This window comes from Diceros bicornis, chromosome 35 (genome assembly GCF_020826845.1).
Source record: "Diceros bicornis minor isolate mBicDic1 chromosome 35, mDicBic1.mat.cur, whole genome shotgun sequence".
Taxonomy (NCBI): Eukaryota; Metazoa; Chordata; class Mammalia; order Perissodactyla; family Rhinocerotidae; genus Diceros; species Diceros bicornis.
In genome coordinates, this window is record NC_080774.1 from 631235 (window position 1) to 658712 (window position 27478).

Consider the following 27478-nt stretch of genomic DNA (forward strand, 5'->3'; position numbering starts at 1 on the left):
AAGAAACAGTGGAGCCAGCGGCGGAGCTGCCAGAGCCCCCAGTCGGGCCTCTTCCTGCTTCATTAGCGGCACAAAGCCCTTGAGTTAGAAACTGTAAGCCCATCAAACCGGGCCTGGTGTGGGGCACGCCTCTCACTCGGGGCACCCAGAACCATCCCCAGGCCCAGCCCCGCTCCACCCTAGGCCCGGTTTCACATCTCTCCCCATGGTTTTGGAAGGTGTAGTGACAGCTTCATGATCCAACATCAAGGAAGGGCAAGGGTGCTCTCCAGTGAGCACAGGGATCCTGCGATTAACCAAACAGCACATTGCTGTCAGCCGGTACAGGCCACGGCGTAAATGAATTCACGTTATTAAGTCCTACGGAATTAATGTTTAACTGCAATAGAGTAGAAGTTGAACGAGACAATTAATCAGGGCAAGGAGGGGAAACAGCCACATCTGTCTTGCAGGAGCTGCCTGAGCGAGGCAACCTTCACGGGGTCGGGCCGGGCTGGGCTGGGCAGCCCTGGGGAGCATCACCCCGGTGAGGGTGGGAGTCCAGGCGGGGAGTCCATGGAGCAGAGGACAGACCCCAGGACCCTAGGGGATGTGCAGGGCATGGCAGGGAGGCCAAGACATGGGCTCTGGAGCAGATACCTGCTGTGCTGCCACCTATGCCATGCAGCCTTGGGCAACTCCCTCGACCTCTGTGTGCCTCAGTTTATGCTTTTATAAAATAGAGACAACAGCCCATCTACAGGGTTGTGCAGCTTAAATGAGTGAATACATACAAAGCACTAGGACAGTATTGGGTATGTACTCAGTATGATATACAGAATGACTGTATCTTCATCACTGTCACCATCATCACTGTCACCATCATCATCATTACCACTGTCACCACCATCACCACCAGCACCATCATCACCATCACCATTTTCATCACCATCACCATCGTCACCACCATTATCACCACCATCAATCTCATCATCACCACTGTCACCACCAGCACCATCATCACCATCACCACCATCATCACTATCATCACCATCACAATCGTCACCATCATCACCACCATCATCTGCCCCAGCCCCTTCCCTCATCTCACCTGACTAGCCCTTGGTTGCATCTGAGCCCCCCACAAGGTCTGGGCACAGACACCTCTCACCCGACAGTGTCCTGCTCCCCCAGGAGCACCTGCACAGGAGTTCTGGAGAATCTGGCCTCCATCACCAGGCCTCTTGCAGAAACCTGGGTAGCCACTTGCTTGGGGTGGGGGCTGCTCATCCCCCTCCACAATCAGGAGACACAAATCAACACTGTGACCCAGCAGCAACAGAAACGTGCCTTTTTCTTCTCTCAGTGTGAACGTCAATTACTGCTTCACAGCAGAGCTCAGAGGAAGGTCGCCTGTCTCCCATTTCTCAAACAAAAACATGAAAAATTCATGGGCAGGGAGACCTTGCTGCTGAGCCCACTGCTCCTATCAGATGTTCTAGCATCCGGGCCTGGCCCAGAGACACCCGTGGGGTGGGGATGAGAGGGGCAGGGAGGAGGGGCACATGCAGGGAATTCCAGGGGCACAAGTCTTCGGTGTGGGCAGCATGTGCTGGCTGTGTTCTCACAGCTCGAGTGTGCAATGCGTGCGTGCCAAGACGGGTCGAGTCATGCTCTGAGGCCTCTCACCCGTGTGCAGCTGGGCATCCTATCCAACGGGCGCTCTACCCCAGGTGTCCTGCCAGGTCCCAACGTGCGTGCGTGGCACCTGTGCACGACCTGCTACGGGGCCACGTGTCCCCACACCTGTGGCCCAGGAGTGCTGGCTGTGCTGACAATTTGTGTCTGTGCTCGGGGCTCCTGCCTCTGTGGCCCTTCAGAGGGTCTCAGCACATCGGCTCCAGCTTATCAAACATTCTGCTCATTGGAGCCACCCTGGGAGAACTGGCGGAGGGGAGAGAGGCATCGCCCGCCCGCCCTGCCCCGCCGTGGGGATCCATCCTCTGTGCACGAGTGTGCGACGTGCTCACCTTCGTTTCTGCCGCACACGCTCCACTGGGATGTAGAACACACACCAATTAAGCGAGTCAGCTAAAATGAGGAGCAGTGAACCCGGGGGAGGCTTGGGTGGGGGGCAGCCTGGGAGGAGTCACATTGGAAAGGCCATTTTTCATCCTTTTATGCCCACCTCAGTCATGTAAATAAATGCACAGCAGACAGGGGTTTCAGCCAGGTCCCCTTGCCCCTCAATGAGCAGACCCTGGTGCAGTGAGGCGGGGGGCTCTGCACACCAGGGAGGCAAGTGAACGCCCACCCAGCCTCGCCCTCCTCTGGGGACTCGTGGGTGGGGGTGCCGGGAGCGTGGAGCTGGGGCCTCAGCCGCCTCACCTGCAGAACAGGGAGGCCGTGGGATCAGTAGGGTGATCGTGTCTGAGTGCTGGGCGGCGCTGGCTCCCACCAGCAATGGCTGCGAGAGTCGGCCACGCTGCCGCACAAGGGCCGCTGTTCCGCTCAAGGTAGCAACCATGGCCTCCAGTGCTTACCATGGTACTAGCCCATTTCACAGATGAGAAGGTGGAGGTTCAGAGGATAAAGGGACTTGCTTACGGCCACATTGCCAGTGAGCAAGGGCTGGGAGCTGAGTTCACTGCCTGCCTGCCCCAGACCCCAGCTGAGCCTGGAGCCTGGGGTCTGGGCACTGCTGGGTGGCAGCCCTGGGACTGTAGGGCTGGCAGGAATGGGGGCAGGAGAGGGAGCCCCCTGACATCCCACTGGCAAAGGAGGCCCAGGCAGCCATGGGGGGGGGACCGGGGGGGCTGATGCTGCGTTTGTCACTACGGTGCCTTCTGTACACTTCACTCAGTCCCTCCACAGACCCACCTGCTTACATATGGAGAAATAGGTTGAGTGGTTGGGAGACCACCCAGGGCACCACTGCAGGGTGGGTGAGCGGGCTCTGGAACCCGCAGTCTTAACCTGAGCTGTCTGGTCAGGGGCCCACACTGGTGACCCCCTCATGGCAGCTGAGACTGGACGGAGGCCCCAGTTCTGCTCCCAAAGGGCCCCTGGCCACCCTGGCCAGAGTCACAGTCGAGCCTGGCTAGTTATGCACGATAGGGGATGGGAGATCCTGAAATCCCATTCCTGTTTACTCAGCTAACTCACTTTTTATAAATGTTTAGGCTTTAAAGCAAAACAAAGCACTAATTACCCAATTAACAAGCAATTAAGTTACTACAGCCTAATTGCCTGAGCGGACTGCCTCCATGAGCCGACAGCAAGTGGGAGACCCACTCGGCAGAGATGCGCAGCAGGAGCTGCGCAGGTGCACTTGGGGGCAGAGCCGTCGTCACCCGTGACAGGTGGTGACAGCAGGACGGACGAGGCCGGAGTCCGCCCTGGCAGGGTGCTTCCCCCAGAGTGGGCCCGGAGAGGCCGCATCACTCGCCCGCCCAGCCCCATGGCCCCTCATGGCCAGGAGGGCTGGGAGCCCCGCAGCCCGTTCCACCCCCTACATCCACGCCTTGGGTACAGCGGGGAGCTTGGGTGGCCTCCGGTCTGGTGACCCCTTCATGGGCAGTGGTGGAGCTCTGGTGGGCCCCACAGAGGCTGCTGTACCCAGCTGATAAGAGACAGTCCCACAGCTGGGCAGTGGGCTTTGAGGGGGCCCTGAGAGACGAGGAGGTGTCCCTGCATTCTGCCCCCAGGGCCTTGTCTTGAGTTGTCACTATGACACCACGGCTTCCAATCCCGCATCAGTGAGGAGTCTGAGGTGGAACCATTGCCTGGTCAGAGGGGAAGGCAGCATGGAAAAAGCCACCCCTCCCAGCCCCTGAAATCTCAGAAGGCTCTGGAACAGAATTCCAACCCTTCCCATGCCTGCCCCGTGCCCTGCCCTACTGCCTCTGCACTTGGCCCCTGAAAGCTCGCCTGAGCTCCTGCCAGACCAGCCCTCCTCACCCTTCCCTGGGCTCTGCGTGGAGCAGTACCCCAAGCCCTGCCTACTCAGAACCCCGACTGCGCCCTGCAACCATCTTCAATTAGTTGCTAGTTTGTTTATCGTCAGTCTTGTCCCACTGAAACACAAGTTCCCTGAGGACAAAGATCTCATTTCCAAGGTACACACAGAACCAAGATGTGCAGGCATGGAATGAACAAGTGAATGACTTAGCATGGTACACACAGAACCAGGACAGTGGCTGTGGAATGAATGAAGGGATGGATGAATGAATGACTTAGCATGGGTCACACAGAACCAGGACAGCACGGGCGTGGAATGAATGAAAGGATGGATCACTTGGGCTCTGAGCACCATGTCTCAACTGCCCTACTGTCTCCTCCCCACTCAGGGTCTTGAAGGGATGGCACTCCTAGAGGTGTTCTGGATGTCCCCACAGCATCACCCAGCACCTCATACAATTCTGGAAGGTTCTGTCAGAGCTGAAAACCTGCTCGGCACCACGGGAGCCTTCACTCTAACGCTGTTATGGTGAAGTCATGTTTAATTTCCTCCAGCTGCAGTGACCACAGAATCAAGGAGAACTGGGTGTCGTTTTGTGGGTCTCTTCTCCAAGTTTGCCTGTCAGGCACGAGAACTCGCTGGGAGCCTCCCAGGGCCTCTGTTCCTGGGATCTGCACTGGGACCTGCCCTATCTGCTGGCGGACATGGGCCTGACATTCACGCTCTGAACGTGCTTTGTTTCCCTGAACAGCTCTCCTCTTCCTGTAGTTTCTCCGAGGGCACGGTATTCTCTGCTCTTCAATTCTGTGTGGTGGCTACATGGTCTCGCCCCATGGAGAGGTGTCGCAGGACATTGTGACAGCGGGCGTGGAGGGCATCTCCCCTGGATGGAATGTGGCCTGGCACCCTGGCTGCTGGCCACCATCTCCCACGGCAGCTGGCACAGCTCCATGCTACTGGGGAACCCGTGAGCCCCCCGCAGCCTCTACCCACCCCATGGGCAAATCCACTGCCCCCAGATGGGCTAAACCTGCCCACCCCTCCACCCCCATGCCCTCTGTGCCGCGTGTTCCCACCAGCAGCTCCTGGTGACACAGCAGGGGCCATGTCATCATTCCTGGGGCAAACCTGACGCCCCGTTGACCCCCAGGGCCCCCAGCTGACCTTGCTTCACCCCGACCCCGCCGCCTGCAGGCTGTACCGACTGTAATTACAGGTGCATGAGGTGCAAGCACTCACACTGTCACATACAGGCACATGTCCGCACACATGCCCGCAGAGACACACACCGACAAACACACACACACACATTGCCACATGCAGCCACACGTGCATACACACGCCCGCAGACACATGCACACATTGACGTACACACATGTGCACACGAGGTCGTACAGGCACACACATGCACACACGCTGTCATACACGCGCACACGCGCACACACGACAGACAGGGTCCTGCCTGGGCCTGCGCGTGCTGCTCCCCTGTGGAATGGCCATTCCCCAGGGTTCCCCAAGAGGCAGCTCCTCCGGTTCTTTGCTAAAACGGCACCTCTGGACCCTGAGCCTGAGGGTGCACCTCCACACACTCCCTCCATGCCCATCTCCTGTGCACACTTGGGACACACCAGCGTTTTCCTTACAGCTCCGTTTCCCGTGGCCCCCAGGAGAGCAGGGATTCTGGGTTTCTTCAATCTTCTGGCCTCAGGGCCTGTAGTGAATGCTCCACAAATCCTTGGCGACAGCCAACAGTTGCCGCTGAGGACTTCGTGCTGGGGGGTACCTGCTCGCCTCTTCCCACCCCTCCTCAGCCCCACCCAAGCTGCGGGGGGCAGGCGGGGACCCTCTGCTCCAGGCTCAGGGGCCTTACCGGGGCCTCGGTCCTTCTCTTCCTTCCTCCACACCCGTGGACGGCGTGTCAGACATCAAACCCACTCTGCCTTTTTCTCATTAGCAGCTCTCCTAGTGCGGCCCTCGCTGGGCCGGAATCATTAACGAGCCCGTGTTAGAGAATGAATAAAAGACGGCCCCTGGCCCCGCCATGCAGCTGACCTTTCGCGAAGTCGACTGTATTAATATATTCTCGTGTTGTCAGACTCAAAGCGCTAACTGCCTCATGAATTATTTATCAACACAGAAGTCTTCACCAGAACAGCGTGAACACTAATTCCTGACATTCTGTGGCCCGCGGCCCCGCCTGTTACACGTAATTGAATTTCAGCTTCTGAGGGCACTCCGGATCCAGGCTCTGCTTCCGGCGGCCCAGCCTGTCACCCGCCCTGTCACCCAGCACTCCCCGGCCTGCCCCCCTCCAGCTGTGGTTCCTGGCATGTGTGGCCACTGTCTTGGGCGGCCCCCACAGGCTTGTCCAGAGCGTCCGTGTCCAGCCTCCGGGACAGGACTGTGGCCTGGTCACCTGACTGGATGCGAGTCCTGTGGCTCACGCTGTCTGGAGCTGTGTGGGGGCCGAGGCCTTCAGGGGGTGGGGCTGAACTGCCCTGGGCTGTTCTGAGGGGCCAGGTCTGTATGTGGCTGAGTGATTCCTGGTTTGGGTCTGGGTGGGAGGCAGACCCACCTGGGGACCTCGACCAGCAGCTGCACGCAGGGAACTGGCCACCCAGGTGACAGAGGGGCAAGGAGGCCCAGGGGTTGGTGGGGGCATCAAGCCAAAGTGACCCCTGGCTGGACGGACAGCAAGGGCTGCCCACACCCCAGGCCGGGCCGGGAGAGAAGTGCACCAGCCGGCCGCCCCTCTGCCTCTGCAGCCGCCCCATGTGATGGGGGCAGTGTATGGGCCAGCCAAGTGGCTCCAGGGGCACATCCAGAGATGGTGGGGGCTCCAGGGAGGAGGCTGGGGAGGGCCCAGCACTGGGGAGGAGGCTGTGGCAGCCCCCATGACCCCTCCCGGAGCCCACCCCATGTGCGGTCCCAGCCCAGAGGACACGCAGAGTGACCTTGCTGTCCACGGCTAGGCCTTGCGTTGCCTGCAGGCCGCCGTCTGGAGAGGCTCAGGGGAGAGGAGGGGCCTCCCGCCCACAGCCAGGCGCTCCAAACTCCTGGCCCTGAGATGCTGGCACGATGAACGCTACTGTTCTAAGCAACTAAGTTGAGGTGCCTTGTTACACAGCAACAGATGGCTGATACACGAGTGAGAAGAGCACGCAGCCTGGTGAGGGACGTCGGAGAGATGGCGGGGCCACACTGCAGTGGGCACATCTCGGGCACCCTCCCATTGGGGACTGGGGCCTTTCTCCTCCCCTTGGACCTGGGCTGGCCTGTGGCTGCGCTGACCAGCTACTCTGTGCCAGCCCCATGGCTGCCTTGGCCTCTGGGAGCCCCGAGCTGTCCCACTACCCCACAGGGAGACCAGTGGGGGCCCTGAGCCGCCATGGAGAGGGTCTGGCCGTCTCCACCCAGGGGCCAGGCATGCGAGTGAGGCCACCCTGCAGTCTGCAGCCCAGCCCAGCCGAATGTCCCCAAGTGATCGCAGTGGACACCACAGGGGCAGGAGTGTCCCCAGCTGAATCCACGAGGCAGTGAGACGTAATAACCAGAACACACGCCGCCCGTAGAGGGGCAGAGGCCTCTAGACAGTCGTGGGGCCGTCTGTATGGAGAGCCAGGGGAGGGGGAGGAACTCTGCGCAGAGGCTGGGAGCTCAGCATCGGATGGAGGAAAGGACATGTCAGAGCTTTTGGGGGCAAGGGCGCAGGAGGGGTCTGGGGTACAAAGTGACCACGGGGCCCAAATCCATGGCCCATCAAATGCCTGACCCAGGCTTGCCAGTGGGGTGTTCTCAGCCAGCTGCTCTGTGGCATGAGGTGGGCTGGTGCGTGCGCCCAGCTCCTACATCTGTGGCGGGCTGACGCCTCCTTCATGGGCTTGTTGCCAGTTTGAAATAAAATAATGGGAAGGGGCTTTTAAAGACAGTTGGAAAATGCCATGGAGACTGGAGGTTTTCTCACGAGCAAATGTTCTCCTGCCACTAAATCCAACCCTCGCCCAGACAAGAAGAAATGCACGGGGTTGGGGTGACACCCGCCTCACCTTCAAAGCCCAGACAACTGCAGTCCAGGGCTCTAGGCCCCCGGCTGGAGCAGAGTACCCAAGGCCCTGGGTGCTTCCCAGAATCTAGTTTGCCCTCGCTGACAGCACCCCAAAGCTCCCAGGGGTGACCTGCCCAGAGAAGCACCCATGGGCCGGATGTGTTTGGGCTGCTGGGACAAGCCTTGCTTGAAGCCTGCCTCCCTCTCAGCCCTGCGAGCTCGCCAGGCGCCTTGCCCTCCCGCGACCTCTTCTCTCCTCCCCTGGTGCCCTGATGCACTGACACCCCACCTTGAGTTTGCCCTCGGCCTGACTTTCCCTGCTGGCTCCTCCTGAGATGCCACCCCTGACCATGGGGCACAGCTGTCCCCAGGAGCCCCCACGGTGGTCAGTGCTCTCTGGGAGCATCTGCCCCTGATGGCTCTGCTCTCCTCACCATCTCCCCACCGGGGCAGGGACCCTGAGACTTGTTCTGCTGTGTCCCTGTGGAGCAGGGCCTCTGGGGGCGGGTGGAGCCGAGGCTGCGGCCCTCGGTAACGCCGTCGTCACAGACACGTGGAGCTGGACAGCGACATCCCCCACGATGCAAGAGCGATGCGAGCTGGCGCAGAAACAGCACAGACCCTGCATGGCCGTTCCCTCCTCCGCAGCCTGCACAGTGGCACTCCGCTCCAGCCTCTCTCAGAGGGGGACACTGAGGCCCCAAGGCGGCACCCCAGCCTCACGCTCCTGCTCCCCTACCTGAGACCCCTGGCCCAGCTGTCCCTCAGCCCATGGGCTCCACAGGACGTCGGACCTGCAGTGTGGCCTCTGGGAGGACAGGAGTGCATGGCGTCTGGCTCTGCCATCCCTGCGCCCCCCCTGGTGCCCGGGGGTCACACATGACCTTTGGAGGCGGCTCTGGCACCTGTTCCTGAGCAGCAGAGCTGGGAGCCAGAATATTTACCAGCCCAGGTGGCCTGAGTCATCCTGGTAGGCCAGGTGCTGATCCTTCACTGCCCAAAGCCCAGGGGTTCTGGGGTGCCTGGGCCCCAGGGCTGGGAGGGGCTAGCTGCTGTCCAGGTCTGTGCTGTCCCAACCTGACTGTGACCAGTGGGGTCTTTGCTCCAGGAGTGGGCGGACACCCGCAGGGAGGAGGCAGCAATGCAAGCTCAGGGCCCAGGTCCTGGGGTGGGGGTGGGGGTGCTTCCCAGGGAACGCAGCATGTCCCTGTCAGGAAGGACCCCCAGCATCTGGCGGGACAAAGGGGTGGGGGCGGGAAGTGTCTCTGGCAGGAGAAACCTCTGGTGCCCAGGACCCTGAGGTGCCCACCCTTTTTTCCCCGAGCCTGGGGAGGCCCAGAAACTGGGGGCCCGAGAGGGAGAGGGAGGGTGAGTGGCCCTGCCCAGTGTACACCCCGCCCTGGCCAAGCTGACCTCTGTCTGGGACAGCAGAGTGAGGGGCCGAGGACCCGGCTTCCAGCAGAGCATGGCCACAGATGGATGAGGTTCAGAAATGTGCCCACAGAGCGGCCCAGGCAGGCAGAACCTGTCAGACACCCACCCCTCCGTTCAGAGCCCATTTACGCGGGGGATAAGCCCAAGTCCTTGAGCATCCCTCCCCAGATACACAGTACCCTTCCTCTGCACCCAGTACCCTCCCCACTCTATACTCAGCACCCTCTCCCCCATACTCAGCACCTTCCCCCCCATACCCAGCACCCTCCCCCCATACCCAGCACCCTCCCCACTCTATACCAAGCACCCTCCCCCCTCTATACTCAGCACCCTTCCCCCTCTATCCCAGCACCCTCCCCCATACCCAGAACCCTCCCCCCTCTATACCAAGCACCCTCCCCCTCTATCCCAGTACCCTCCTCCATACCCAGAACCCTCCCCCTCTATACCATGCACTCTCCCCACTCTATACCAAGCACCCTCCCCCCTCTATCCCAGCACCCTCCCCCCTCTATCCCAGCACCCTCCCCCCATACCCAGAACCCTCCCCCCTCTATACTCAGCACCCTCCTCTCTATACCAAGCACCCTCCCCCCCTCTATACTCAGCACCCTCCCCCCTCTATCCCAGCACCCTCTCCCATACCCAGAACCCTCCCCCTCTATACTCAGCACCCTCCCCCCTCTATCCCAGCACCATCCCCCCTCTATACTCAGCACCCTCCTCTCTATACTCAGCACGCCTCCCCTCTGTACCAGAACCCTCCCCCTCTGCATCTAGCACCCTCTCTGCCTGGTTTACCTGTCTCCTTAGCACTTGCCACCATAAGGTACTGGGCAGGTTACCTTCATCCTGTTTACCGACTGTTCTGCCCCGGCTCTATCTGGGGTGCACAGCGATTCACCACCCGACCCGCTGCAGGAAGAACCTGCCCCCAGACGCAAGGAGTGCAGCCCACAGCGCCTGCCCATGGCGGCGCGGGAGCAGAGGCCCTCAAACCCAAGCCCCTCCTGGTGCCACACGCACTGACCTGGGACAGCCAAGACGGGCAGTCTAGCTGTCCTGGGCCCTGCAGCCTGTCCTCTCCTGCCTCTCTGCCCACAGATGTGGGCCCCAAGGCCAAACCCCCCATGCTGACCTCCACATCGGGGTCTGCTTTCCTGGGAATACCACCACGGATGTATCCAAGACTGGACGTTCAAAATATCTTGCAACCAGCCCAAGGAGGAGGTGCTGCTGACCGGCTGGGACTGAAGCCCACTGGCCCCAGCTATGCCAGGACAGGTGCTGGACGACAGGGGCAGGAGGACACAGGGGCTCCTTACCAACCCACAGGGAAGGACTTCCATGTTCTCCAACTGGACAAATGTGGGCCACGGCTGCACCACAGAGCCCCTGTGAGGTGGGCTGAGTGAAGAATGGATGGATGGAAGAATGGATGAGCAGACAGATGGACAAGTGAGTGGACAGTGGGTCCTCTGAAAAAAGGCAGGCCAGGTGTGGTCTGGTGCGGACCTTACAGGGAAGGACACTGTGCTCAGGTGCCCCGCTGTCCCCGGAGCAGTGGCCACGTCCCCAGCAGCCAGCTTAAGGACCGTCCTGTGCTCAGAGGTCGGCAGGAGAATGCAGCTCCCCGACCCCAGGGAGAGGCTGATGGGTTTTTATTGTTTTTGTACAGATTACCGCCACGAGGAAGTGGCCCATGGAGCTGGGTAACGGGCGTCATAAACCGGCCTCGTAAAGCCGGAGCCCGTGCCTCAGGCGGCCGGCGCAGAGTGGGTTAGCGGAGCCCCACGGCAGCCACACCACAGACAGCTTTGCTGTTCAGGGGGTGCGGGGCCGTGAGTGCTGAGCGGATCCTGGGGGTGGGCGTGGCGGCAGGCCCGTCTCAGGACGGCTCAGGAGCACCCCAGCACCTCCCCAGCAGCCCGCTGAGGAGTTCAGCCGGCCAGGGCTCTGCTGCACACGTTGACCCACCCTCCCACCGTCTAACGCTTCCCGAGGAGCCGAGCTCACCCCCCACCACGGGCTGCACCCCATCTTTTACCACAATTGTGGCCGGCTCACGGGGGCCAAGCTGGAAGTGGCCTGCATACAACCATCCAGACACCCTGAGCTCCGTCCCCTATCCCCAGGCAGCCACCTGCTCTGCCCTCCTGAGTGCGGGCCCCCCTGGACTCGGCCCATGAGTGCCACACCTGGGGCCCCAGAGGGCAGGGCTGCGCCCCTCCTGCCGTGAAACCTGAGAGCAGAACCTGAGCCAAGACAAGCATTTCCAGGAGGAAGCGGCGGCCCGAGGCCACAGGGCTGTGTGTGTGTGCACACACGTCAACATGAGTGCACACGGGAGGACCCAGAACGTGTGCGGGATCGTGGCCCCAGCAGATGGGACGTGGTCCCACCGGCGGCCACTGCTACTATTCTGGCTACAGCTCGGGTCAGCCTCATTCACCGCCGCACCCAGACAGTGCCTGGCACACAGTGGTGCTCAGCAAGAGTCTGCTGGATGATGTTAGCTGTCACATGTGTGTGCGTGCCGTCCTCCCCAGCAGAAGCCAGCTGTGCCTCCTGAGTCTGAGGAGAGGCCGGGTCAGGGGGCTCGTACCTCGGGGTGTGCTTCCTAAGGCTGTCCGTCTGCCGGAACCCATTTCAGAGGGGCTGACACCCCCCGCCTGTAAACCCCGGCGGGCCTATAACAAGAGGGTGGGGGAGCCACTGCGACCGCCCGGAGCCAAGGCCACACCACCTACCACCTCCTCTTAACTCTCACTCTCGGGACTCGGAGACCCTGCCACCACGCTGTGAGGAAACCCAACCAGCCCACGCAGGGACCACAGAGAGGTCACATCAGGGAAACTAAAGCCCCAAACCATGAGCCCGCATCAGGCCCCAGGCACGGGAGTGAAGGAGCCCTCCATGACCCCAGCCCTGGGCGTCTCCCGGAGGCCCCAGATGTGGGGTATTCCACCCCGAGCCCCCGTGTCCCACCCCTCCAGACTTCCTCAGCAACTGACGGGGACGGCATGGTGCCAGCCTGGGCCCTCAAGCCCACATATTGGCTGTCTGGCCCACGCCAGGCACGCGTTTTAACTCTGCCCCGCTGCCCAGGCTCCGGGGTGAAGGGAACAGACAGGGACACGCCACAGGCGGCAGCAGCCTCCCTCCCCGGCCCCGTGGCAGGGCACCAGCTGGGCTCGGCCACGTCCGAAGGCACCCACTCTGGCCAGGAGCCCACCGTGAGGAGGCCTCTGAGCCAGGGGACAGGCTGTGCTATGGCAGGAGGTGCCAGGACATTAGCAGGCTCTCCGGGAAATTAGTGGTCTGCAGCCGTAAAATCAATTTCCAGAAATCCCCCGAGGACAGTCAAGCCAGTCAGCTAATTATGCCCTGTGTGAGGGGGGCTGACGTGGCTCTGCCCACCCAGATGAGCCAGTGGGCGTCCTGCGCCCTTCAACCTTCTGGAAGCGTCTGGCCTGGAGGCCAGCTCTCCCACACACACACCCTTGGCCTCCAGGCTGCCCAGCCTGGAGTGGCTCTGCTGGGACCCTGAGCTGGCTCCACCTCATGGGGTGTCAAGGTTAGGCCCGCCCCTCGCTGTTCCTCGCATGTGGTGGACCTCCCGCCTCAAGGCCTTTGCACTGGCTGTTCTGCGTCACCACATGCTTGGGCCTTCTCCCGCCTCCATGTAAACTGGCGCCCCTGCCTTGCCCTCTCATCCCTCCCTCCCGCCTTTCCTCCGTGAGCCCACCACCTCCGAGCAGGGACGCTTCGTATTTGCTTTATTTGCCACCTTCTCCATTAGACCGTGTGCCTGTGAGGCAGAGTCGTCGCTGTGTGGTTCCTTTCCAGCCTGGGGCAGAGCTGACACTCAGCAAGTACTTGTTGAAGGAGGAGGGACCAAGAAAGCATCTTCCTTTCACACCTTAACGCGCCCAAACCAAGGTAAGGGGAGGAGGTGTGCGAGCTCAGCTGAGAAGACCTGGGCGTGAGGGATGAGGGGTTGGGACGAGCCAGGCAGAGGGAGCCAGGGTGTGGGGGGGGCGCGGTGGAGGGAAGGCTGGGCTTCCTCCTGATGGTGACTGGGGCTGAGGAGGACACCTGGGAAGGAGGGGACCACGGGATTCAGGGGTGTGCCCAGAGTGGGGAGGCCTGCCTGCCGGGGTCTTGGCTCGGAGCACGGCCCTGAGCAGAGGCCCCTCCTGGCAGTGGGTGCCCGCAGTGGGCTCTCTGACCCCTGAGCCGATGTCCTCATCTAGAGGTTGGGGGGTCATCGTCCACCTTGGAGGTGGCCGTGAGGACAAGAGGAGCCAACGCCCCAGGCCATCTGAGACCCGCCCGGCTCATCACAGGTCGCCTACCTCTGTGGGCACTGGCCGCTTCCAGAACACTCCGCGCACTGGGGTAGGGAGGGTGGGCTGGCCTCCCGGCCTCAGCAGGCATCTAGATCCTCATTTCTCTTTAACAAAGGAAACCCCCAAGCCCCCGGCCTCAGCAGGAGACGGATCCTCGTGTCCTTGGCTGTAAGCAGCCAAACTAAGAAAATTACTTTCTAACTAATTTTATGGCGCTGACGAACATCTGATGGCATGCTGGGGAGGCCGCGCTGAGCTTTTGGGACAGAAGCTGTTGAAGATGAGCAATAATTGGGGATTTGCTGGGGATAAATCTCAGCAAATTAAACCCCTTTAAGTACGGTCTATAAACCAAGTCACATGACAAACGCCCTGTCACTGAGCGCGGGGACGCTGTTGGGAAGAGGCAAGGACGGGCACAACCCCTGCTGGGCTGAGGCCCCAACTGCAGACACACACAGGTGGCAAGGGGCATACTTACCCACCCACATGCAATGCCCTGTGACCACGGGTCACACACACGGCACGCCTGCAGACTCAGTCATCCACACGCAGATGCAGCGTGCTGCACCCGACACAGGTTCCTAGACACAGACTCACACACAGATTCCACATGTGTCATGCACGCTCCCACGTGCACACACATGCGCATGTGCTGCATCCACAGACACGCACACTGACAGCCCAGGCAGAAACGCGTGACACTAGCAGGCGCATCGTGCACAGCCCCACCACAGCCGCATGGAGACACCCCCTCACAGGCACACACATGACAGACACGTGTCCACACACAGCACATGCTCCTCTCTCACAGAGCCACACTCGAGCTACAAGCAGGGCAGGTACGTGCAGACGCCACACTGACCCGTCCTGGAACACGCACACATATGTGCGCATGCACATACACGCACACGGTAGCCACAACCTGAGTGCGTGCACCCGTGCGTCTGTGGACCCCGTGGTGAAGTCCTGATCTGGAGGTGGGGTCACTGCCCTGAGCCCAGCTGGTCCCCAGCCCCCAGCCTCCTGGCAGGCAGGGCCCACAGCTCCATGCAGCCCTGGGGGACCCGGTGCATGAGGGCATCTGGGCTGAGCTCACAGCTCTCTGCAGGACTGCAGCTGGGTCACTTGCCTACCCCAGCCCTGCCCCACTTCCTGCTGGGCAAGGGTCACCTGGGCCGGTTCCAGCTCCTCCAGCCAGGGCCAGACGGCCTCCACCTGGCCTCTGCTTCTGAGAGGGCCTGGCTCTCTGCAACCCCACGCCACTGGACAAGAGGGCCACCCGGGCCAGGTCAACCATGCACGCCCTCCAACGCCCGTCAGCACATGTCAGGGACCCGCAGACATAGCCGCTCACACCAGGGCCTAATGAACATGTCTGCACACGCCAGAGTCCAGTGTGCACACCCAGGGCCATCTGCAGACGTTGTGTGGGACCCCCAGGGCCGAGCAGCAGGCCGGGCCTGTTCCCTGCCACCATCCGTAGCTCCCGTGCAGCAGCCGTGGGGGTTAGGCAGCAAGCAGCTGGCATGTTAATTACGGGCTCCTCTCCAGGAAACATTCAAAGCAGTGTTTTGGGGAGATCATGGTTGACGCCGGGCGATGTGGAAGCAGAAGGGCGTCCCAGTGGCCCTAGCAAGAAAGCTCAAGGCAGAGAGACCCCAGCCACCCTGGGGGTCCCAGACATGGCAAGAGGTGCCAAAGGGGGCGTCCCTGGGCCTGGCCTGGGGGACGCTCCAGGACCGGCACATGTCTCTCCGCCCACCTGTTGGGCTCCCCGTCACGGTCCCAGCAATTTCCAACCCGATCTGCGTCACAGAGCGTGTTACACTGGCCGCCTCCCACATCGGCAGGTCTGCCTGCTCTGCTCCCCTGGAGCCGGGTCCCAGCACAGCGCCTGGACAGACCGCCTGCCCTGCTCCCCTGGAGCCGGGTCCCAGCACAGCGCCTGGACAGAGCGCCTGCCCTGCTCCCAGCACAGTGCCTGGACAGAGCACTGCTTGCTCCACACGGTCAACTCCGGGAGCAGTTGGCGTGTGGGAGCCACTCGGCCCGTGGGAGGAAGGAGCAGCACAGGCCCGCTGACCACCACTGCAAGAACGGACGAGAGCACGAAGGCTGCCCGTGCCACAGCTCATGCCAAGGCTGCCCGAGGAGGGCAAGAGTCCTCCCCAGGAAGATACCCCTCCAGCGGCACCAAGGACCACAGCCCACAAGTGTCCCGCCCCCCAGGTCAAAGGCTTGAAGACACTGCCTGACGTCGGTAGAACCAGAAGGCAGAACGGGCTGGGCTGACAGACCCTGGGGTCAGAGCAGCTGAGGGGGGCAGGGATCCAGGCTGTCCCTGCCACCCAGGGAATTAATGGGTTAATTACACACCCTGTAAAAAGCCGCTGTGATTTAGGGAGCCAGCCCTTCAGACCCTGGAACTCGCAGTAAATCAGGGCTGCAGGATGAGGCGGGCGGAGCCCAGGCCTCCGCCCTCCAACGAGCCGAATCGGCCATAAATCTGCAGAAATGGCTTTTATGGAGCTCTGGGTTTTACGGTGTCATTAACATTCCTCCTGATACTTAAGAGGAAATGAAATAAAGTCATAAGGAGGGGACAGGGGCTGGGGGCAGGGAGGGTGGCCCCGCACAGCTGGAGTCTCAGGCTGCAGCAGGCCGGCTCGCTCCTGCCCCTGGGCCAGGACAGGAGCTGGAAGCCAGGGCCTCATGTCTCATGCAGTGTCCAGCCTGAACAACAGGCTCTGGCCAGCTGAGCGTGGTGTGGGTGCATCAGGGCGCTGGGGGGTGGCTGCTCCACACCCACGGCACCCCCCCAACTCCAAGTGCCGCCTGACAGAGCCCAGAGGCAGAGGGTCTCACCTTGCCACCCACTCCTCGGCGGTCATGGCTGCAGGGCCAGCCTGTCTCCCTCATGGGCAGGACCCCAGGCGTGACACTCCCTCTAAATCTCCACCTGCTTTGGCCCCATGCCCAGCCCTGTACAAACCCCTCTTCCAGTCTGCTGCTGTTGGGCCAGGACCACCCTGAGGTCTCCGGCCTGGGGGGGTGGGCAGCATTCAGGAGGGTAGGGGGCTCCAGAGGGATGGGGCATGCAGGCCGGAGGTAGCACAGGGGTGGGAGACTTACAGAGTAGCCTCTGCCGGAGACCGCCTGCGCCGAGCTCTGTGCGAGGGAAGGAAGGCAGGAAGGAAGGACAGTCAGTAACAGGGTCGCAGCCCCGACACCACCCCCTCCTCTGAGGACCACCCCTTCAGCCCAGGACCTGAGCAGTTGGAGCGCCCAACCTGGGTGCAGATGCCGTGACCCCCAGAGAGGCCCATCAGACCACTCCCGGGCCTTCTGCTGGAACTACCAGGCCGGGGCCACGCGGATTGGGGCCAGGACTGCAGCCGCAGAGAGGACACGGCTGAGCCTCACGGAGCCCCTCACAGCCTTGTGGCCGTGTCTGAGGACCTGTACTCAGGACCCTCACTCTGAGACCCAGGAGATGCGGCCCAGCCCAACAGAGAGATGGGAAAGCCCCCACGTCCCCTCAGGGGGTGCTCAGCCCCTGGCCAGGTCTTGGCCCCTCCCAGAGGGCCAGGCCCATCTTCCGCACTTGGTTCTACCTATGCGCGGCCACACGGAGGGGAGGCTGGCCTGCCCCTTGCCACCCACCAGCCTCCCAGGGTCACAGGGTCCAGGGGGACCTTGGGGAAGGCTTCCTGGAGGAGGAGCTGGACAGGTAACCTCAGGGCCTATGACGTTAGGGCGAGCTGTGGCCTGGAGACCAGCGGCCACCCCGGGAGGTCCTGTGAGGGTAACCCCGACAGTGCTTGATGCAGTTCCCTCTGGCTCGAATGGGCATTTCAGATTTGATGGGAGAACCCAGTTAGGAGGTGGGTCTGGGAGTTTCACAAGCTCCCAGGGCTGAGCCCTGAGGCACAAGCTGGCGGGGCGGGGTACAGGAGAGGACGGAGAGCTGCTGTGACAGACCATGGGCAGACAGGATCTGGTGACGGGCTGGGCGGGGTGGGGGGACCTGTCTGAGGTGTGCGGGACCCACAGACCAGGGTCCAAAGCTGGGTGGGAACCCAGGCCCCAATGCAAAGATTCTTCTGGGAGGGTGGGTGACCACAGGGGGAGTGGGGGCCCCCCCACTGTGGCCGGGACGCTCCACTCTGCACAGAACACCCCCATCCAGCCTTGGCTGGGGCTAGGGGACCCCTCCCCTCCCCAGGCAGACCCAGGCCAGGTCCCAGCTTGGCTACTGGGGGTCACGGCCAGCAGAGCTCACCTGGCGGGCCCCCTCCCAGGCCCTGCAGTGGGGTGGGTGGGTGCCCTAACTTCCCCCAAGCTTGTGCCCTCACAGCTGCCTGTGCTGTGCCAGAATCCTCTTCATCCACCCAGTAGCAATCAGAGGAGCTGGGACTGGGGCAGCCGGCCCCAGACAATTACCAGCATCCTTCCTATCTTGTGGCAGCAAGATGGGGGCCAGGCAATTAGGCCCTCCTGCGCCTCGCCGCCAGGCTGCTCCCCCGGCCGCCATTTAAATGATAATGAGACGACTCCTCCTATTTAGTCTCACGGAAGACCCGTCTCCGCTCTGCGGCCACTTCTGCAGCTGGGGGTCAAGGAAGACAAAGGCCTCTTCTGGGGGCTGCGCCTCCCCCTGAGCCTCTCTCCTCTGGGCCCCTCCCCCGGGGCCCCCCTCCTCCAGGGCCCCGCCCCCCCCACGCCCTGTGCCCACTCCTAGCTTTGCTTCTCCTGCCCCATTCCCCCCACCTCCAAGCTCTGGGCCCTGAAACCTCCCTGTGGGGAGGGAGACCCAGGAGCCCTGGAGGGCTACCGAGCCCGCTCATCTGGCCAAATCCCAAGTGGCAGCCCTTGCGTGTTGTCTGGGTCACCCCACCCGGGCCTGAGGCCCCCTCCCGCCCCCAGGAACCTGAGCTCAGGGGCCAGTCTTCCAGGAACTGAGGCCTGTGCCCAGACTCAGGCCGGCTCATGCCTCAGCGGGCCTCCCCCACCTCCACGTGGGCCACCGCCAACGGACACCCACCCCCACCCCCGCCTGAGCCGACAAGGCTTCCAGCACGTTCCCTGCAGCCCGAGACCCACTAGCCCTCCCGAAGCACCTCCCACTGCCGTTTTTTAATAAACACATTTGTGAGAGTCGCTCGCCCCTCCCTGCAGCCCTGCCTCCCCGCCCACATCCCCATCCGTGGCCTCCCGCCCTGCGCCTGCCCCTAGCTGGACGGAGGGGCTCACCCCAGCTCGGCCTCCTCCCTGGGCTCCTGCCAGCGCCTAATCGTGTTCCTCATTTAAAGCCCTCTTAATGGGGAAATCCTAATTAGTGAAAAATCGCGTTTTAATGAAGGCAAAATGCTAATTGCGAACACAGAGCACTTGCTGAGACTCTGGGGGCCCTAAGCCAATGGCTTGCAGTGTCTGCTGAAGGTCGGGGGCAGGTCACCCCGGCACTCAGGAACGTTCCACCCCAGCGAGCGAGCGAGCGAGGCGAGCGAGCCAGCGAGGGTACTCACGTCACTGAGCTGGTCCCGAGAGCTGCTCCTCTGGGAGCTGGGGGCTTCATGGAAGCTGTCATCGTCACTGTCGCCCCCTCTGGACACTGCAACCTTCATCTGGGGACAGGGAGAGACGGGCTCAGCAAACAGACCTGACCCCTCTGCAGCAGTGGCCCTGCCTGCAGGGCGGGCAGGGGCACAGCCAGGGTCAGGCTCCTCACTCTGACCCGACCCCACCTGGTCACCCCCACCCAGTCCCAGGCTACCCCAGCGCCTTGGGCTGAAACTCGGAGAGGGGCCAGGAGGGGCAGAGCTAGCCGTTTACAGCCCAGAAAGGGAAGAAATACCCAGAAGGGCAAATGGCACACAAGGACATAAAACTGCCGTTAGCTGTGTTCTCCTTTCCTCGAGCCAGACTCCTGGGGGGGACAAGGCCAGTGGGCCACCCCGCCCAGCCCACTGCACCAGGGAGCCGGTCACCTGGCCGCCAAGACAGGCCAGGGGCAATTCACCACCCCTCCCTACACAGGCCTCCTTCAGTCTCCACCACAGTCCCAGGGTGGGCAGTCAGGGCTGCCAGGTCTGCAGAGCTGGGTGTGACCCTGCCACTCCCCGCTGTGTGACCTAGGGCCATTACTCAACCTCTCTGTGCCTTAGTTCTGCCATCTGCAGAAGGGAGTGGACGGTCCCCCGTCCACTCCCTTCAGCAACCCCGTAGGGTTGCTGCTGCTACGTCACATACGGGCCAGTGTTGCCGGAGGCCTGGCTGCGCCGTGGGCCAGTCCTCAGCTCTCTGCTCCTCACATAAAAGCCCTGACCAGACACGTTGTGCCGGCTTCCCCGAGGAGGAGACCAAGGCCCAGAGAGGTTAAGCGACCATGCAGAAAGTGGACTCAGCATCCTGCTGGTACTCTTCTCTGTGCCTGGAAACAATTTCAAACCTCACAAAGCTGTGCGGAGGCAACGCGTGTCAGCCCGACCCTGACCTCCTGCGCCCAGGGAATCTCCTCCCCAAACCACGGCGGCCTCGTGGCTGGGTCTCGTCAGCTCTCGGCCACCTCCCAGCCTTATCCACAGGACCCACTGGGGTCTGCCATCCCACTACCTTCCTGTCTCCCCAGCCTCCCTGTTCTGGAATGTTCCTGCAGCTTTGTCATCCATGACAGCGATGTCTGGGCACACACTGCCCACACCTCGTCTGTGTGTCTGACGACTCCTCAGGGCAGACCGAGGTCGTGGTGCTCAGCCAGCACACAGCCCAGCACCCAGGGACCCCTGCCCCTGGTGCTGCCAATGTCCCCGTGGGGCAACGTGCGAGCGTCCTGCCTCCTCTCGGCCACCCAGGCCTCACAGCCCAGTGCCCATGCACTCAGAGCTCGGTCAGCAAGGCCAGAGCCTGCCCACAACCAGGTCAGCGAGGCCAGAGCCTGCGGCCCCATCCCCCACGTCCAGCCGCTTGATCCAGCCCAGAGACTCCGACTGGGACCAAAGGACACGATGGGTCAGCGAGGCGCACGGGCTGTGCTCCGGAATATTCCTGAGTTCCGGGGAACCCCCTCCTGGCCTGAGCCCCTCCTGCAGATCCCATGGCGGGCTCAGCCAGAAGTCCCTCTCGAGGCAGCCCCTCAGAGCCTTTGCTCCTCAGGGCCACCCCAGGCCCCAAGATGGGGGTGCAGCCCCCAAAAGCCACGGGCCCTGCGTCGTGCGGCTGGCAGAGGTGAAGGAGAAGATGCAGACCCAGCATCTGCAGCTGGGCCCAGGCGAGGGCGGGGCCTCCCGGAGGCGGGCCAGCCACACCCACGGAGGCCCAGGCCTCGGCCCGCCCTCCCGCCCGGGGCTGGTCCACCCTGGGCTAGACCCCATCACGGGCCCTGGGACGCCAGCCTCACTCGTTCTGTGCTGCTCAGCCAGCACCGAGAAGCCACCAGGTGTCACTGCTGTCACCCGTTGCATGGGCCTGTCTTGCCTCTGGGCCCCATGGCAAGCGTCACCAAAAGCAGAGGGAGGGGCCTGGGGGACTTTCTTCACTGCCCCGCTGGGGGAGCCTCTGCAAGAAGCCAAGTGCCTTACTCTGGTGGTTCTCAAACTGGGGTGCCTGGAGCAGCAGCAGCACCAGGAGCTTACTAGGAATGCAAATGCACATTTTCAGGCCCCACTCCAGACTTGCCGAATCTGAAACTCAAACCATGTGTTATCAGGCCCTCTGGAGGATTCTGGTGTGGCTCCAGTTGAGGCCCACAGCTCTGATCATTGCCAATCACCCCCACAAGCCACGCACTCACTGCTGAGGGACAGCATTTTGGATCGGCCTCAGGGCAGGATCCCTGCCTGAGAAGAGGAAGGCTAGACCTAGAGACACTGCAAGGACAGGAAAGGCCCAGTGCACGGCTGCCATGTACAGTTGTGCAGGTTGCTCACTGCACAAGGATACCCAACAAGGCAGGAGAGGAAGTAGGGGTTGAACTACAACCTACACAGCTGAAACGTGAGGAGGAAAGATGCCTCATTCCACTTCACACACTCACACAAGCTGTCTCCTCTCTGAGTTGGGCCCCAGTGCGGACACCTTATCCTGACTCTCGTGGTGTCCTGCAGGAGGAGCAGGCTAGGGTCTGTCATCCCTCCTCAGGTGGCTGGTTTTAGTTCTGAAAGCTCCATTTTCCAGAAAATCCTGTAAAACTGAGTCCTGTGTCCTGGAAACCACCCGAATCCCAAACACACTGGGATGGCTGGTCACCATCCCATCAGACATCCTATGTCTGTCCCCAGGTCAGGACCCCAAACAGCCCAAGTTGGGTTCTGGCTGTCCTGTGGCCCTGCCTGCTTCCTAGCTCTCAGAAATGCTGCTGGCCAGCTATGCCTGGGGTCCAGGAATGCCATGCCTCTTTTTTCAGCTGGAGCTGGAGAGACGAGATCAGAATCCCTGCACCTTCAAGTCCATGTCCAGGCCAGAGGGTGCCCTGATTGCCCTGGGAGGGCAGGTGCCCACCCCTTGGCCTTGTGGTCCCATCCACCCACCCATTCCCTCATCCACCCATCCATCCACCCATCCACCCACCCATCCATCCATCCATCCACCCACCCACCCATCCCCTCATCCACCCATCCCCTCATCCACTCATCCATCCATCCATCCATCCATCCATCCATCCATCCATCCACCCACCCACCCACCCACCTATCCATTCATCCATCCACCCACCCATTCATCCATCCATCCATGCAGGTATCCATTCATTCATCCATCTACCCATCTATCCATTCACCTATCCATCATCCATCGTCAATCCATCCACCTACCCATTCATTCATCCATCCACCCACCTATCCATTCATTCATCCATCTATTCATCTATCCATCATCCATCCATCCACCCCCCATCCATTCATCCATCCATCCACCCATCCATCCATCCACCCACCTATCCATTCATCCATCCATCCATGCGCCTATCCATTCATTCATCCATCTACCCATCTATCCATTCATCTATCCATCATCCATCCATCAATCCATCCACCTATCCATTCATTCATCCATCCACCCATCCATCCACCTATCCATTCATTCATCCATTCATTCATCTATCCATCATCCATCCATCCACCCAGCTATCCATTCATCCATACCCACCCACTCATCCATTTATCCACCCATCTACCATCCACCCATCCATCCACCAATCTACCATCCATCCATCTACCATCCATTCACCCACCCACCCATCCATCCATCGACCCATCATCCATCCATCCACCCATCCATCAATTTATCCATACACTCATCCATCCACCCACTCACCCATCCATCAATCCATCCATTCATCCACTATCCACCCCTCCATCCATCTACCATTCACCCATCCACCCATCCATCCATCCACCCATCCACCCACCCATCCATCCATCCATCCATCCATCCATCCATCCATCCATTCACCCATCCACCCATCCATCCATCCACTCATCCACCTATCCACTCACCCATCCATCTACCTGTCCACCCACCCGTGCACTCATCCATCCACTATCCATCCACCCACCCATCCATCCATCCACTCATCCACCAATTTATCCATACATGCATCCATCCACCCTCCCACCCATCCATCCATCCACCAATCCACCAATCCACCCACCAATCCATCCATTCACCCATCCACTATCCATCCACCAACCCATCCACCATCTACCCACCCAACCACCAACCACCCACCCAACCACCATCCATCCACGATCCACCTACCCAACCACCATCCATCCACCATCCACCCACCCATCTCTCCATCCACCCATCAATCCATCCATTCATCCGTCCACCCACCCAATGCTTACAAGTGCCTATGAGCTGGCTCTGCTCTGAGTAGTGAACTCAACAGACACAAGTGCCTGTCCTGCTGAAGCCTACAAAGAAGAAGCCAGTATGTGGTCGGCAGATGGCCACAGGTGCTAAGGAGGGACAAGAGCAGAGAAGAGGGATGGGGTCTCCAGGGAGGGCCTCACTGAGAAGGTGACACTTTTGAAGGGCGAGGAGGCGAGTCATGAGGCTATTGGGAAGAGCGGGGGATGGCACAGCAGGGAGCAATGGGGCTCCCTGGGGGAGTGGAGAGCCCTAACATGCCGCACCTGCAGTTTCTGCAGTGTAAATACTCACACCACGGCTGGTTTCAGCTACCAACAGTTGAACAACCAGCTTGTAATTCCCGAACATGTAACAGTTGGCTCTTGCAAGGTGGCACACTGCCAGAACATGCCCTCAGACTGGCGGGGCCAGGACTCCGCCTTCAGCCTGGTGGATATGTGGAAATAGGGCATTGCCCTCAAACTGGCAGGGTCAGGTCACAGCTCTCAGAAGGGTGGGAGAAGACACTTTCCTTAGACTAGCATGGTTAGGGCACTGCCATCAGACCAGTGGGGTTAGAACGCCACTCTCAGACTGGGGCATCCCAGGAGCACCTGGGGTCCTGAGCTTTCTGGCAGTAACAGTGAGGCCATAGCAGCTCGCCTGTGGAGATCCCCTTCCTGTGACCCATCACCAGGCTTCCCCCTCCCGTGACCCCCCTGCCACAGGCCACCCCAGCCTGGGCCCTGCTGTACATCTCAGGAGAAAGTGTCTGTCTCCCTGGCCAGCCGCCAAGGGCACTGGGCTGCAGACATGCAACATGTGCTTCCACTAAGCGATCAGCCCCATGGTGGGGTGTGGGGGGTGTGGGGGTGTGGAGGGATAGGCGGCCAGTCCAGGGGGTGCTGCTGAGAAGGGGCCCAAGAGGCGGGACCCAGTGGTGCCCACAGGCTGCCCCCCTTGGCTGTACACCAGGTGCCTTCTCCGTGGGGGACAGGAAACCGTCCAGGCCTGGGAATCCCAGGGGCTGACCAAGGAGCCCCAGGCACCCCTCACTCCCAACAGTGAGCAAGCTCACTGGGACCCCAGCCCTACACCAGGAGCTCCAGAGACGAGCATCACAAGGACACGCAGACACGCAGGCACACGGAGAGCCCAGGACACACCCCACCTGCCCAATGTCCCCCAGATGGGCCCCACATCCCCTCCACAACACGGCCTCTTCCACCCACAACCATACACAACACCCACCCATTCCCAACACCCACCCTAGTGCTCCGCGAGCACACCACCCTGCTGAGACCCTCAACTGAAGCAAGGTGTACACAAGGCCCCTACTACCCCTAGAGCCCCCACCCCCCGCCTTGTGCAGACAGAGTGCACTCGACTGCCGCATGCCTGCAAACCATCCCCGCAAATGCACAGGTCATCTTCGAGCTGTGCAGTGCACGACCTGAACAGTCACACGTGGCAGCCCTGGTGAGTCATACACTCACACCCCATCAGATGGTTTCACCCACAGACAAGCGCCATCCCTTGGAGCTCCTGGGAAAACACACGAGCTCAGACAGGGGCTCTGGGCTCTGGGTTCTGGGCTCTGGTGCTCTGGGCTCTGCCCCAGGCCTCTCCTCCCCCAGTGCCTGGCCTGTCCAGAGGTAGAAGGCACTCTGCCTGTGCCGGCCTCCAGGATAAGGAGGGGCCAGCCTGGCCTCCACACTTGCAGGCCTGGGAGGGGTGGGGGGCGGCCTGGCTGCTGCCCCCAGACCCTGGGGAATCCTGAGAAGGGGGCTGTGGCAGAGGCCATGCACAGATTCCCAGACCAGCCAGGGAACAAGCCCTGGGAGGGAACAGAGGCCCGGCGCTTGCCAAGCACAGCAACCACCCCCGGCCCCAGTCAGCTGGGCCACCGTCAGTCTGGTGGGAATGGAACTGGGACCAGTGCTCCCGGCCAGCTCCACGACACCCCTGCAGAAACCGAGCAGGGGCCGCCAGCAGCCCAGGTGCCCCATCCCGCGTCCACACTCAAAACACCCACCAACACGCATGTGCGCACACCCAGACACCCTGCTCCGGGCTACGCGGCGACCCAGGCCTGCAGTGAAGAGTCTCTTCCTCCCGGCCACTCCAGCCTTCACTCCCTGCTCCTCACAGCACCCCAACTTCTCAGGGAACCCCGTGTGCAAACCGTGCCCCTGGGGAGCTTTAAGGACCCTGGGCCTCCCAGGGTTTGGACACCGTGGGTCTGGGTCTCAGAGACTTTGCCAAGCCCCCCAGGGTGATTCTTGCCTGCGCCCAAGGTAAAGACGCCCCCTTGAGCAGGACCCAGCCAAAGGTCAAGCATGTGGCCCTAACCGGGGCCCTGCTGGCTGGCCTGAGAGGCTGGAGCTGTGCTCGTCCATGAGAGCGCCCTACCCCACAGTCCTCACTCCTTTAGCCAGATCCCTGGTGTCCAGCGTGTCCTGCGAGCCCCGAAGCCTTCCACCAACCCCGGAGCAGGTGCCTGGCACGGATGGGGCGGGTGATGGCCCATCCGTCCACCCCAAGCCCTCACAGTGGAAGGTCTAACTAAGGCTTGGGCCTTGCCAGGGTGTAGGGGCCCTCCTCCCCCCAGGGCCCCCTCTCCTCTGGCCCTTCTCCCCCATGGTCCCCTCCTCCCTGGACCCCCCAGCCCCTCTGGGTCCCCCTACTTCTTGGACCCCCTCTCCTCTGGTCCTCCCTCCCCCTATCCCCCCAATCCTCTCCCCTCCATATCCTCTCCCCCGAGGACCCTGCGCCCCCCCTGCCCCTGCAACCCCTCTGGTCCCTCCCTCACTCCCCAGGGCTGTAAACCGCAGCTCTGCCCAGGAAGCCCCCTGTGTGACCCCAGGCCTGGCTGGCCCCCTGGACCCCCGACTACTTGCATTTTCCACCAGCAACAGGCACCCAGTTCCCTGGGGCTCAGTAGGGCTTCCAGATCCCGCTGAACCTGCACCCCCCCACCCAAGCTCCTGCACCTACACCTAAGCCCTGGAGGTCTGCACTCTCCATCCAGTCCTTCGTGAACCTGGGTAGGAGCTATCTCTGGAGCCTCTGTCCTCATGGCAGGGCCACAGGCAAGGCCGCCCAGGGAGGGGGCACTTCTGCAGACAGTGTACGCAAACTCACGCAGCACGGGGCTGGCGGGAGCATGCAGATGCTTGAGTGTGCAGAGCCCTCCCCACCCCGACAAGGCTGCCCGCACAGCCTCGGCTCTGCACACACTCAACACACCCCTCTTCAAGTCAACGCAGAGACTGTTTCAGGCTGGCGCCACCCGGCGGATGGCAGCGCCTACCGGTGAAGCATGGTAATGCAGCCACCTGTGAGACTCGCGGGCGAGCCGGCGGGAAGGAGGGAGTGCTGGGGGCTGTGAGTAGGAGTCAGAGGCTCCAGAAAGAGCGACTCAGTGATCCCTCTCCTTGGGGCTGGCTCACACCTCCTCGGTTATGAGTGTGGACCCCGCTTCTTCCAGAAACCCTTCCTGATACTCCCTCCACTCCCCCGTCACCCAGGCTGGGGGGAGGGCCTTGAGGCTCCCACAGTGCCTAGCGTCCCTGAAAGTGAAGCGGGATCGCTGGCTGGCGTGTCCGTCTCCTTGCATTAGACTGAGTGCCCAGTGGGCCGCGGCTGTCCTCTGTCCCCAACTACCCAGCTCAGGGCCTGGCACTGTGTGGAGGGGCTCAGGCAGTGCATGGGGATGACCAGTGTCCCCACAGGCAGCATGGAGCCAGGGAGCAAGCTGCTGCCCTCTGAGGCTGGCCACACCCTGCCACCGCTCCACAATCTTCCACTGCGATTTGGACGGGTGGACGGGCAGATGATGGGTAGGTGGGT

At 61.7% G+C, this 27478-nt stretch overlaps 1 protein-coding gene across 1 annotated transcript in view; it reads right to left on the reverse strand.

The window, feature by feature from the left end:
* FBRSL1 (fibrosin like 1) overlaps positions 1–27478 on the reverse strand; it is a 92015-nt gene that overhangs the window by 35330 nt on the left and 29207 nt on the right. The window contains 2 exon segments of the mRNA XM_058531180.1: positions 16907–16942; positions 19303–19401. Coding sequence (XP_058387163.1) covers positions 16907–16942; positions 19303–19401 — 135 coding nt within the window.